Source organism: Lactuca serriola, chromosome 9, assembly GCF_051521515.1.
Source record: "Lactuca serriola cultivar US96UC23 chromosome 9, Lser_US96UC23_V15, whole genome shotgun sequence".
Taxonomy (NCBI): domain Eukaryota; kingdom Viridiplantae; phylum Streptophyta; class Magnoliopsida; order Asterales; family Asteraceae; genus Lactuca; species Lactuca serriola.
The window spans coordinates 37,977,295-37,991,383 of NC_136416.1; the positions used below are offsets into that span (position 1 = coordinate 37,977,295).

At 33.8% G+C, this 14,089-nt stretch overlaps 1 protein-coding gene across 1 annotated transcript; it reads left to right on the forward strand.

Annotated features, from left to right (window-relative positions):
- Positions 1-4,988: 4,988 nt before the first annotated feature.
- On the forward strand, positions 4,989-13,616 carry LOC145074928 (protein PHOSPHATE STARVATION RESPONSE 3-like). Its single transcript, XM_079021248.1, has 6 exons — positions 4,989-5,130; positions 5,254-5,330; positions 5,514-5,553; positions 5,954-6,011; positions 12,293-12,362; positions 13,134-13,616. Exons 1-6 carry the CDS (start codon positions 5,025-5,027, stop codon positions 13,536-13,538), a joined length of 756 nt encoding a protein of 251 aa, XP_078877374.1. The 5' UTR covers positions 4,989-5,024; the 3' UTR covers positions 13,539-13,616.
- The last annotated feature ends 473 nt before the right edge of the window (positions 13,617-14,089 follow it).

Consider the following 14,089-nt stretch of genomic DNA (forward strand, 5'->3'; position numbering starts at 1 on the left):
TAAGGGGGTGGATGGTTTTGAAGCTCTAGAAGGGTTCTAGAATCGATCCTAATAGCTGATAGGGATAATGATTGAATTTAAATTAAATCTGATTATTTAATTGAATCAAATCTGTTTTGTCTGCAAGTTACCTCAACTATAAATAGACCTTTAGAGCCATGAATATTTCATTCCTAACCTTTCCAAGAGTGAGAATTTTGTTCTCATGGTTCTCTTTGCTTTCTCCTAAATATTCTAGGGTTTTAGTCTTTTGGGTGTGAGCCATTACAAACATTCCTACTTTGGGTGCTAGTCCTTCCAAATGATTGCAAAGAGTTAGAGATCTACAAGTGGTCAAAGGACATGATGCGCCCAGACCTCGACACGACGCACTTTCTGACCTCGACACGACACACTTTCTGCTAATTAAAAGATTTTGGGTTTTAATGCTATATTTTTGAATTTATGATTTATCTCTAGTTTAATTATTGTCTTAATCTGTTTAAAGCTGAATAAATAAAATAGAAGGATAAATATGCTGAAGTGATTTGAATTTATATATATATATATATATATATATATATATATATATATATATAAAATCTAAATTGATATAGATATATTTGGCTTAAAATTAATTAATTAAAAGTTAATTGAAATTAATATGATTAATTTTTAAGGCTTTAAGCTGTTTAAAATACACCTTACATGTAACTATAAAAGTGTTAAATAGTGTATGTAATGCCAAAAGATTTGTATATGTAATACAATTAATATATATAAAAGAATAATACAACATTTGTCTTCACATGTTTAATTAATGATCGTCAGTCGAATCAAGAGTAGATCTCATTCATGAAACCATGTTATACGAGAGGTACAAGGAAACGACCTATAAAATGACCGTTAAATGAGTGTCCTTTTCACTCACCGCTTCTTTGCGTGATGGATTATCGTTAGTCGAAAGAGTTCGATATGACAATGTCTCGTTAAAGGTATAACATATAAAGTATTAAAAACAAAATTCATGTTCTTAGTTATTTTAGGAAAATGTGATTAGTTGCTAATCCATGATTAACCCACATTATTTGTTACGAGCTTATTTATGGAGCGTGTGTAGGTAACCGACACATAAATTTGAGACGTAAAGAAAAAAATGATGTGACACTTGTGGTTGTGATTTGTTGACGGAGCGTGAGTAGTTAACCGCCACATCAGTTAGATAATCATTACATAATCAAGGGTCATGCGTTCTTGCATGGTTGGTTCACAATCTTATTTGTGAGACCACAATATCCCTGACACACATAGAGGATGTGTAAATCCGAGATTAGCATGCATTAAATCGTTTTAATGAATCTCAGAAGATATAAGAGTTTCATAGTGATTGAAAACGGTAAAGTGCATTACCTACCTAAATAACTCTGTGGTGTGTTGACGACATACCTCTATACATCGCAAAGCCAAATATGGATCTTAGCCTTAGTAAATAATAAATTAGGATTGCAATAACTATTTAAAGGATCAATAAAACAAACATGTAACAACGTAAATTTTCAAAACAATTTTTCATTTTTAAATCATATTTTTAATCGTCAAAACAATATCCAAAACAAACTGTATCCAATGTCATCATAACAAAAAAATCCCAAAATCTCAAAACATAATCTCTATGAGTGTGTACGGATCATGTCGGCGCCTTCCCACAATCCTCGCTAGTACCTGAAACACATAACACCGCAACTGTAAGCATAAATGCTTAGTGAGTCTCCCAAAATACCACATACAACACATACGCCTTTCTAGGACATAACTCTGTGGGACCTTCCAGTCTAAGTGTCTTAGGGGACTTCCGTCCCGAATCCCGGTAGACCTTCCGGTCCTACCCGTATCGACCTTCCGGTCCGTAACCTCCTGACCTTCCGGTCCATGTCATCTTGACCTTCCGGTCCATATCATCTTGACCTTCCGGTCCTTACCATACATAACATACATAGCACATACATATCACATAACCGCATATAGCACACCCATCTCATAGCATACAAGACCTTCTGGTTACACATAGGTACCCTTCCAGGTACAGTATAGCGAGAAGACTCACCTCAATGAAGTCGGATAAACTCTCGTGCTCAACGTCCCGACCTAGCCTCCTCATATCATTCAAATAACATTCCCGGTCAATATTCTCTCATAGCCTCATCTCTAAAGATTGGGTAGAAGGCCATTCTACCCCTTCCAGAACTCTCTTGAATCAGTCTTACCAGAACCCTAAGGTCAACGAAAGTCAACGGTCAAACTTTGACTTGACTCGTCGAGTGCACATGGGTGACTCGTCGAGTCCATGCGGGTCCTCTGAATCCTTCTATCCTGTCATGACACGTCGAGTCATCCCTCCACTCGACGAGTTCCTCCTGACACGAATCGTGGGGCAACCCCGACTCGACTCGTTGAGTCCACTTATGAACTCGGCGAGTTGCTTCCATGTTCATACTCAAATGACCTTCTAAGGTCAAATTTGCTTCTCTAATCTATAGATCTGACCTTCCCAAGCATGATAATCACGTAAATGTCGAATCTTGGTACACATGCAACACACCCAAAGCTTCTTTTGGTGAAATAACCTCTAAAATGGCCTCCTAGGCTCATAACTCAAAAGGTATGGCATAAAGCAGAGTGATAAGGACTCTCTGGACCTCTTAAGGTCCAGATCTATGAACCATTTCGCCTTGGGACCTCACATACTCCAGATTCAAACTAAAAGAGGCATAAAGAAAACCCTAGATTCCACTAAGATCATAATAAACACGAGAATGGCACAGATTGTTACCTCCAACAGCTTCCTCTGATCAAATGGAAGTGGATCCAAGCTCCTCAACCCGCTTAACTTGTTCTACCTCCTTCCTTCTTGCTAAAACACACAAGAAATGGTGAATTAGCCTTCCTCTTGCACCACAAACGATCTCTCTGCTCTCTAGGGTTTCTCAAGGGTGAAGTGGCCGCAATTGGAGGCCATAAAGGCCTTTAAATAGGGCACAAACCCCGAGAATTAAGGTTTCAATCCACAGCGCGGACTCGTCGAGTCCACCCTTCCCGACTCGTTGAGTCCTTTCATTTATCCAGTCAGCACACGCGGTCCTACTCGACGAGTCTACGCCTCGACTCGTTGAGTCCCTCTCTTTTACTCAAAAAAATAAATAATCAAACATAATACCTGGAAATTCAGATGTTACAAAACAAGAATGAAATTAAAATTAAATGATATCTATAAGATAATCCACTGAAATCTACTACTATTAAACATCTAGAAGGATTAGCTAGAATGATGATCAAATTCGTATTTTTGGAATAGTTCTTATTTACGAATAGAAAGATCATGTTTTGGATAAAACTCTTCCTGAGGTTTCTCTAACCACTACATTTCTAAACTACAAAGAACAGTTATCGTATAAACATAATGAAGTGAAATGAAATTTCATTTAGTTAGGAGTTGATTATGGGTATCAACTAACTAACATGTACTTTTAATCATTTCATTATGGTTTTGATATCAACAACTTAGAAATTTCATTAAGGAGTTGAATGAATGTGGAGACCCTTTGAGACTAACATACAATCATAGAAACTCCAACTTCAAATATTCTCATATTCATTATCATGAATAAAAGTGTCAAAAAAAAACTCAAACTTCAAATATTCCCATACTCATTATCATGAATAAAAGTGTCAAAAAAGAAAGAAAGCATTGCCTAAGAGCATTAATATTTTTTAGCTATTTTTTAGAATGACTCTACAGCTGTTATCCATCATGGTACTTAAATTTTGGGTACTTGGGGAAGTGCCATTTTTTTAATATACCTAAGACCAAGGGGAGTGGTAACACTCTTAGCACCTTGCCACATCAGTTTTTTAAGTGCCACTTTATTTTTCTCCATTTAACATCTAAACTTAACATTTGGTAGGGAGTGCTAACACTCCTAGCACTCCATTTTTACATTTTCCTTTTTCTAATTTAATTTAACTACTATATTTTAATAAACAACATTTTTTATTTAAGATCTATATATATATATTTTTAAGAAAATAAACCAATACTAGCCTACATAATAATAAACATTGCAAACGGTATAATTATTAAGATTATTCACATACAATTCCATCTATATATTTGAAATAGATAATGAAATTATTAGAGGTGTGTTTTGTAATTTGTATCTAAGTGAAAGGGAGTAAATTAGAAAAGATATATAAAAACAATTGAAATCTGTGAAGTAAATATTCTAACCCAATCAGAACCGTTCACTTCTTTCTCTTTCTTCACGCTATGAGAACGGCGACTCTGCTTTGGCGAGCCCCCTAGCGAGAGCTAGCGGGTGGTGTTCTACATCAATGGCGAGCTAAGCGAGTGGCTTTGACGACTGACACTCCGCTTAGCCTAATAGTGTTGGATTACAAACCGTGTGGTTTACACCTTACTTGCTTACTTCATTTTTATATAAATATTTTTTTCACAATTTGTTTTCATAACTTTAATTTTATATGTTTTTTTTCAACAACCTTTATAATAACCTCATTTTTTTTTATTTTAGTTTATACATTTTTTTTTCACAATTTGTTTTTATAATTTAATTTTTACTTCGTTTTTACATATTTTTTTTATGACAATTTGATTTACTTTATTTTTAGATGTTTTTTGATAATTCATTTAAAAAAAAAGCGATTGTTCATTTGTAACCAAACCAAAAATACCATTATAATCTAATTTTGCCACTCAAAATGAACACATAGTATATGCCGAAACTCATAGTATATGCCGAAACTCACGCAAACGTTATATAGATCTCCCCTCCTAGGCTCCTAATTTCTTAATTTCTATCCTTAGCACACATCGCCAGTTGACTTTTATTGTTTTCTTGGAAACATCTCGATCTTGTAGTGTATCTGTCTTCGCTTCGTCCCTTTATTAAACTATCCTGAAGTTGTCTTTTCCTTTTGTGCAATCCCCGAAACGGGTTAGCTCCAAGGGGAAACGTATTATCGAAGAGATGGGTACAAATCGTTCTGATGGTGCGGGGAAGGAACGATTGAAATGGACTCAAGAACTTCATGATCTGTTCGAAAAGGCAGTCAATCAGCTTGGAGGCCCTGATAGTAAGTATTGAGAACTCTAGCAAGTATAAATAATGTTTGCATGCGAAGGGATCTCTGTTGCTAAATGGTTTTCGGTAGAATCTTGTAGTGATATTGTTTGATCATATACTATTTAATTTGTAGGGGCAACACCAAAGGGTATACTGAAGACAATGGGAGTAACAGGACTTACAATCTACCATGTCAAAAGTCATTTACAAGTAAATTATCTCTATCTATTTTTGTTTCTCTAACTCTATCTTTCTAGCTCTCTCTACGTTCATTAATGATGCATATTTAAACAAACATTAATCCGCGTGTGAGATTATAACTTAAGAACTTTAGATTATATTACAATAAAATAAGTGAACAAAAGGTTAATACAATCTTTATTTGTCTTGCAGAAGTACAGGATGTCCAAATTCATCCCTGAATCATCCAAAGGCAAGTTTAATTGGTTAAATCACTCCAGCCATCAAACTAAACCAAACGACCAAAAGTTGATGCTACAACTGAAATGACTGGCCGTGATTATGAGAAAAAAAACATAATTATGATAGAAGAACTAGAACTGAGAACAACTCCTTTTTGAATAAAAATCAAGACAGAAAGTCAAAGAGTTCCAAAAAATGCTATGTCCCTTTTGTTATTTTTATAGAGGATTTACTTTAACAACGGAACTATGATAAAACCATCACCATTTTCTTCTATCATCTCTAAAATTAATAACCATTTTGGTTGGGAATAAACTCGATGTATACAAAAACCTACAGGATGAAATGAATGTGCATGTTCATATACACACCTCCTCGGTTACTTATATTCTATACACAATAATATGCAGGAGATAAATTTGAGGGTAGAAACATATCAGAAATTTTTCCGAACTTCAGCAAAACGTCGTGAGTTATCCTCTCTCTCTCTCTCTCTCTCTCTCTATATATATATATATATATATATATATATATATATATATATATATATATATATATATATATATATATATATATATATATATATATATGGGGAAATGATCAAATAAGAACACCTAAAAGATTGAGAACGCGAGAACAAGTATATTCATTTGTGGAGAAATGATAAATTTTTACGCACGATCAACATGAATATACTTTTTCTCTTCTATTGAAATTAAATGCGTAAAAATTTATCAATTCCTCCATAAATGAATACATGGAATCACAAATAAATATACTTTGTTCTCACGTTTTCAACCTTTTTGGTGTTCTCATTTGATCTTACTCCTATATATATATATATATATATATATATATATATATATATATATATATATATATATATATATATATATATATATATCTATTCTAATAAAATTATAGTTTTATTCTCATTTTGACATGTATCACCATATTAGTCCTCATAATTAATGCATATTTTATTTGTTTTTGTCATATGTTATCTATTGACATTTCAAATTTCAAATTTTAAATTTTCCATTCTAATTACATTAAATTAATAACATTAGAATAAAAATTAAAATAAAATTAATACAAATTATAAAGTGATACAATTTTACATATTTATTTAAATCAATAATTATAATTTTATATAACTAAAAAAATCTGTTAAGTAATAATCTATTTAAAATAAGTGATTAATAATTTTGAGATTTTACTCTTAAAGTTTAATTAATTTTGTAATTGTGATTCCCACGGGTTATAAACTAATATATATATATATATATATATATATATATATATATACACACACACACACTAGAAAATAGACTTGTAGCGACATAACCAAATGGTCAGTCAGTCGGTCAACAGATTTATAGATGTGTATGTATTTATGTGTATATGTGTATATATGCATATATTTATGTATGTACGTATGCATAAGCGGACATACATATAGCTACATGCTTGTATGCATGAATGTACGCTCGATCGGGAGTCCTTCAAGTGACAACTTCGGTGGATCAAGATTTTATAACTTGTGTATGCTTGCCAAGTATGTTTTTTTAACAACAATACGATATACTAAGAGCATTAACGATATGCTAGGGTAAAATTGCAAGAGATCCAACATAGGGTCCATACACTAATTCTCCCAAACACGACTACCGCAACTTTGATTCTACATTTAATTCAAGTGAATGCATAAGCTTTAATTTCAGTAACGATAGAATTGACAAAAATCACCTTGCTATCAAACAAAACTTGATTTCTGCATCGCTAAAGAACCGACAAGTAAGCCGTCATAAGAGTTTTGAGCATATAAGAAGTCGTCCCGTTATGCCGACCAAGTGATCACTGTTAATAGTTTCTAACACAGTCTCGATGCATGCAGTTCTCCCCAATGTGCAATTCTTCCAAGAAGCCGACCAAGTGATCCCCGAACAACCAAAATCACATCCTTCCAAAGACCTCTAGGACCCACTTTAAACCTCCAGGACCATTTGAGTAACAGGAAGGGGTTAAGGTCTAAGACTCCTAATGTCCAAACTGCCAACTCCTTCCAGCTTAGGACCTTTTACCAAACTACCCAACTAATCCTTTTACCACCACCCCGAGGGTTGGCAGAAGGAGTGACAGAACCTCTTTTGGTTCTAATCAAAGAGGAGCCATCAAGGGACTTTCCCTTGGTACCCTTCGAAGGGCCCTTCCTCTTCTTCCCTTTACCTTGCCCGATTGCCAAGACATAGGCCGTGGTAGGAGTAGGAGTAGTAACAACCGACTTACCTTTAAGACCATTTTCGCAGTCTTCAAAAGTCCTTGAAGCTTGCTGAGTGTAACTTCCTCCTTGTTCATGTGGTAGGTCATTCGAAATTGATCATAACAAGAAGGTAAGGAGTGCAAAATGATGTCAATTGCCAACTCCTCGGGAAGTTCACATTCAATTTCAGCAAACGGTCCACATACCTTCGCATTTTCTGCATGTGGCCCGTGATGGGTTCACCATCCTTCATCCGGGTTGTTATCATGGAGGAGATGATGTCATACCTCTCTTGACGAGCACTTTGATAGTAGCGGTCCATCAACTCCTGGTGCATCTCAAAAGGGTAATAGTCCTCATAGGACTTTTGGAGCTCAACTGTCATCGTGGCCAACATGATACATGTCACTTTGGTGGAATCTCTCTCATGAGTCCGGTATTCAGCGATCTCCTCAGGAGTAGTAGACGACTCATCAAGTTCCTTAAGCTCCTTGTCGAGGACATATTCCTTGTCATCGTAACGAGTGACCATCCTGATGTTCTGAATCCAATCCATAAAGTTGGAGCCATTGAAGATGACTCTCCCACAAAGGTTCATGAGAGAGAAGGAGCCGGTAGGGTTTGAGCCAGAAGCAACATTATTGGAAGACATCTGAAAAGAAACAAGGACAAGTTTAGATTAGATATAAAGATAGTCCTCAATAAGACACCCAAATATAATATCAAGGCTAGGACCCAACACAATATTTTATATCTTAGAAGAGGGATGCCGTAATCCAGGCTATAAAATATTTGAAGGTAGGTGAATGACGATTCACCAATTAACACCATGAAAAACAAAATGTATTAATAGTTTTTAATTGGTGTTGAAACTCCTAGATTTTTTGAGATTCATTGAACTTTTCAATGACATGTTTCAATCTCGAGTGTGCCCTTCAAGTTTTGTGACTGGGATGCCGAGGATCACAAAACAAGGTGTGAAGTAACTATGCAAATTACTTGGTACTCTTAATGTTTATCACCTAACCGATGTGTCGGTTAACCACACACGCTCCACCGATCTATGATAAACCTTAAGCCACCCTTTGCCTACCTTGTTAAGTCCAGGTTAATGTGCTGGTTAACTACACACGCTCCACTAACGACTTAAGCAAAATGCAAAGTGTAATTTCATGGGTTAGCATGTTATTCACATTTTCCTAAAGTAACTAAGATTGGGAATTTATAAAAACATTTAGTTACTTTACATCCATCATACTTTTAATGAGGATTAAAGTCATTGTCCTACTCATTCGGCTAATGACTATCCACCAGTCAAGGAAGCGGTGGGTGAGAGTGGACACCCATTAAGCTGCCATTTTATAGGCAACAACCTTATACCCCCTTATAGACCGACTTCGTGAATGCGGCCTAGTAATGGTAAAACGACTTGTTCTTATACATATATATATATATATATATATATATATATATATATATAATTAACTTATAATATTATAAAGTATAAGGGTTGAATTTTAACTTTTAAAATTCTAGGGGTTGGAACTAAAGTTTTCTAAAAAAAATGTGAGACTTTACATGTTCCAAAACTCGAGGGCAAGTTTTGTAACTTTCAAAACTTTTCAACTTCATAACTTATGAGTTAATGATTTATTAAAATGAAGACTCTTCATTTTCATGTAACCTATGTGTTTATTAATGAGCTTTAAAAGAGTGACTTTTGGTAATCCATAACTTGAGGATAAATTATGAATTCCATTAAAACACATCAAGATCAAGAATGAAACTAACAAACTATTTGCAAATAATTCCTATGATCTTCTAAACTCATATGTTTATGAACATTCATATCAACAATTTCAATAATCATAAATAAACCATACAAAACTCGAAAATCTGCATTTAGGGCCTACTACTCGTCGAGTGAAAGAGCCTACTTGACGAGTAGGATGAATTAACACATGGACTCGTCGAGTCCCCCTATGGACTCGGCGAGTTCACTCAGCAGAATGCAAAAATATTGAGTTTTTCAACAATTTAGCATTCTGACACTTTTATGGTGTACATGCAACCCTAGAAACCTTGGATCTATGTTTTTCTCTAAGATACATGCAAATAATAATTTTCCAAGGTTTACTTCCTAACTAGCATGTTATGGGGTACTTGAATCATAAAACACTAGTAGAATTACATACCTTTTAGTAGTGGTTGATTGCTTGGAGTTTGAGAGCCTAGCACCAATAATGTGGATGCATCAAATGGAAATCACAAATCACCACAAACGTTGGAAACTTGAGAAAATAGTAACACACTTTTAGAAATCGGCCACACCTTAGTTCTAACACACACTAGTGTCATTTCAAGTGCCAAGGACTCCTTTATATAGTGTGGTGGATTAGGGTTACATTCATGTAAACCCTAATACCCATGACCTTTCATTTTCATGAGATCCATGGGTTAAAGCTCCATGGACTATCTATGGACTTTCCATGCAAGCCCAACCCATTCTAATTAAGCAATAGCCCACACTATATAAATACAAGAGCCCACATTTAATTAGTCACCTTTTTTATCACCAAATTAATTCTAGATCAATACTAATTAAATAATATGATTTCATATATATTAGAACTTATAATATATTAATAAATCATAAACATACTATTCTCAAAAGATTATCCATAAATAGTTCGGGTGAAGTGCAACCTAAATGGATCATGCCAGGTCGGGTCAAGTACATCTCAAATATAGTTATGGACTTAGACACCTTATCCAACAGGAACATGCTCATGATCAAACATACACAAAGAGAAAAAGGAAAAGAAGAAAGCAGATAGGAAACTTTTTTGTTCTTATTCCCTTAAAGAAAACATACATACAAGTCTATATAATGGAAGATAAAAGCTAGTTGTTGAACCATGAAAACAAAAGAATAAACTAAACCATGAAAACAAAAGAATAAACAATTCTTAAATAGTACTTTCTAGCTACCTATCTACTAAGCTAAAAAGTAGGAAACAAAGTTGGAAATATCACTCTACGTGCTCTGGAAAGTTGGAATTTGGCACCTATTTAGGCCTTATTCTTTTGCCTAGTCATATTAATCAAAAGATAAAACATGCACACTTACCCATTTATTTCCCAAAGAAGTGGTCGCCATTCTTGACTAAAGTCGGAATTAAACCCGACATCCTTCTAATAAGTTAAGTCCATAATTGAATATACCTACTTTATCCATGTCATGATTCTCCTATCCCTGGAGCAACATGGTGGATCAATAACTTCCCCTAAATCTTTTCCACTTTATAAAATGTCTCCAAATTCCACCCCTTTGACGGCATGTCGATTATTGAAAAAGATGCTACCCTACTATTGAAAGAAAGTCTAGTTTCACATCAATACAATTTACCAAACTCATAGAGGTTTCACCCTAGAAAAAAATGCCTTCACCATCACTTTCTCCTCGAATTCAGGATGCTCTGTAAGCCCTCCATTATATCTTAGCTCCATATACTTTAGTCCTTTTGCCATGACAAAAGAGTAAATATTATTAAGCATGAAATAGTTCCTTATTTCCTTAATCAACAATTTCTCCATGGATTTTTTTATATAATTAGATTTATTAAGGATGATGCATGGGAGATCATCATCAACCTCTACTTCATTATTTTTCATTCCCTGAAGTTTTTCATCCCCCTATTTGACACTCATGTCTGAAAATAGCCTCACCATAAGATATGTTAACCTTCCTTCTATTATCTGCTCTAGCCATCGTACTATGTAATATTAAGTGTGCAACTTCATCCTTATTTGACATATTCCCTTTCCGCGAATTATAAGCATTCACCTTTCTCATCCTCTTTAAGGTTAACCTAAAGGTGAAAGTGTCACATCTAAATGTTGTTCAGTTGACTTTCAAGCCTCCCAACATGTGCAACATCGAGAAATCTAACAAAACAAAACTTTTTCCTACATGGTTTCTCTTGCTAGCGTTAAAGGCATCTGCAATTTTACCATGATTCTTGAACAATCTTTATAATTATTCCCTAACTTAGTCTTTAGGAAGTTCGTAAATATAAATTTCGAGACTTTTCCACCAACTGAATCTGATACCTCTCTTCATGGCTTCGTTCTTGACAGTACACCCCAACTAATGCCTTCCATTCTTCTTTAATTCATTAGCACATGTAAATTACCCTTTTCAATTGGAAGTTACTTTTGTTTGTTACATATTTAATATCAGTTATTGATATTATTATTATTATTATTATTATTATTATTATTATTATTATTATTATTATTATTATTATTATTATTATATTTGTTGACTATGAGAAATAGGATTACAAAAATAGTTCATGCATGTGCATTTATCGTACTGTCGTTATGGGATGATATGCCTTGGGAAATTGATCAGCATGAAAAAAATACAAATATAAATTTACAAACTTCTATTTATCTAACAAGCAGATTCTTCATGTTTTAGGGGTCTCCAGCTAAACGAAGCATTAGAAATGCAAATAGAAGTCCAAAGACGCTTGGACGATCAACTTGAGGTAACTTTGTTAGAGGTTTTACATTCAAATCCCTTGTTGCCATTCATTTAGAGAAATATTGTAGGATTACAAACCCTTTTAGGGGTCCTTGGTACTAGGTTGCTAATAACTTTCTCATGATTTGTATCAATCTAACAATTTTGATATCCAATGGATTTGAAATATATGACAAGAAATTCTATTATAGACTATGAAAGTTTGTTGAGAAAGACGGTCCTAAAGAATATGAGAGTGTGTGATTACACATAGCTAAAAAAGCCACATTTTTCTAGGAAAATTGGTTGTAACTTATTGGCTAGGCCTTTTTAAGCTAAACCACTAGTCTTTAAGCCCTTATAGTTACAAATTTTCCCCAAAATTCACCAATTTGTTTTCATGTATATAAAAATCTATTTCAAGAAACTATGTGCTAACTTGTTGATCAATAAATATTCTTGTTGTTAAAAAATATATATTTCAAGAAACTAGAAATTTAGTGTAGTTTAGTTTATTAGAATTTTGATTTTCACATTAGTGACTCGAGTTCATCCAAACAATGTCTTATTCTTTTCAAAAATTTATTTAAATTCCCTATGATTCGTTTATATATCGATCTATTTTTTATATGTGAATTTTAGTTATTTCTTTTTTTCTAAAATATAAACTAAAACTGAATGTTCTTGTAAATTTTGATAATTTTAGGTGTTCATTTTTGTTTTTGGCGAAGATCCCTAATATGTTTGGAATACCCTATAAGTAATATTTCATTGTTCTTTTGTTTTTTGTGTATAGGTTCAAAAGAGTCTGAAGGTGAAAATTGAAGCACAATCAAGATTTTTAGAGAGAATTGCACAAGAATACAAAACAAGGCAAACCATTTCCAAATATAGAAAACCAATATCAATTATATCTCTTCCTTCCCTTTGTGACGAGTCTGAATCCATCATCAAGGATTTTGATTCTGATTCTGAAGTTGGCACATGCCATATGATTAGGTCTAGCCCAGAATCTCCACCTATAAAGAGGGCTAGGGTTGTGTTTATCGATGATGATGTAATGTCTCCAGAGATATTTGACCTAAACTCCAATAATTACACTCAAAACATACCCCAACTTCCAAAAGGCAACACATTTCCATGGAATATAGCCTTTTGCCACTCGCCTCTAATTCCATCTTCACATAGTTCTTTTCATTGAAACTTATGTGCATGTTGGATCGTACTATACTGGAAATAAAATATATATGTTCATCTTGGTACCTAAGAATTGCTTGACTTAGCCATCATGATGAGAAGTCATGCTTATGTACATGATACATTATCTATAATAATATGTGTTGGTGTTTTGTAATATTTGGAGATCATGCTTTTTTATTTATTTTTATGCTGGTTTGTTTTATATTATGATATGCTCAATTTTTGGGTAAGGATATGTGATAAGTAAGAATACTCAAAACTTAGTTACATTTTATCTATAATTATAACTATTATGTACCTATACTACATCTCACACACAAATTGCTAATGCATAGAGTATTATATGGTGTATGTATATTTATGTGCACTTTGGGCCTATAATGTTTATCCCTTTATCCATCTTGTATTTTGTATATATTGATTCTTAATAGAAGATATATTTCATGAGGCTATTATCGTTTAATATGGTATTAGAGTGATCCTCCTAAATCCTAGCTTCCCTTTCCTTAAATGTACCTTTCTTTACCTTTGTTGACCTCCTATTCAGCTTTC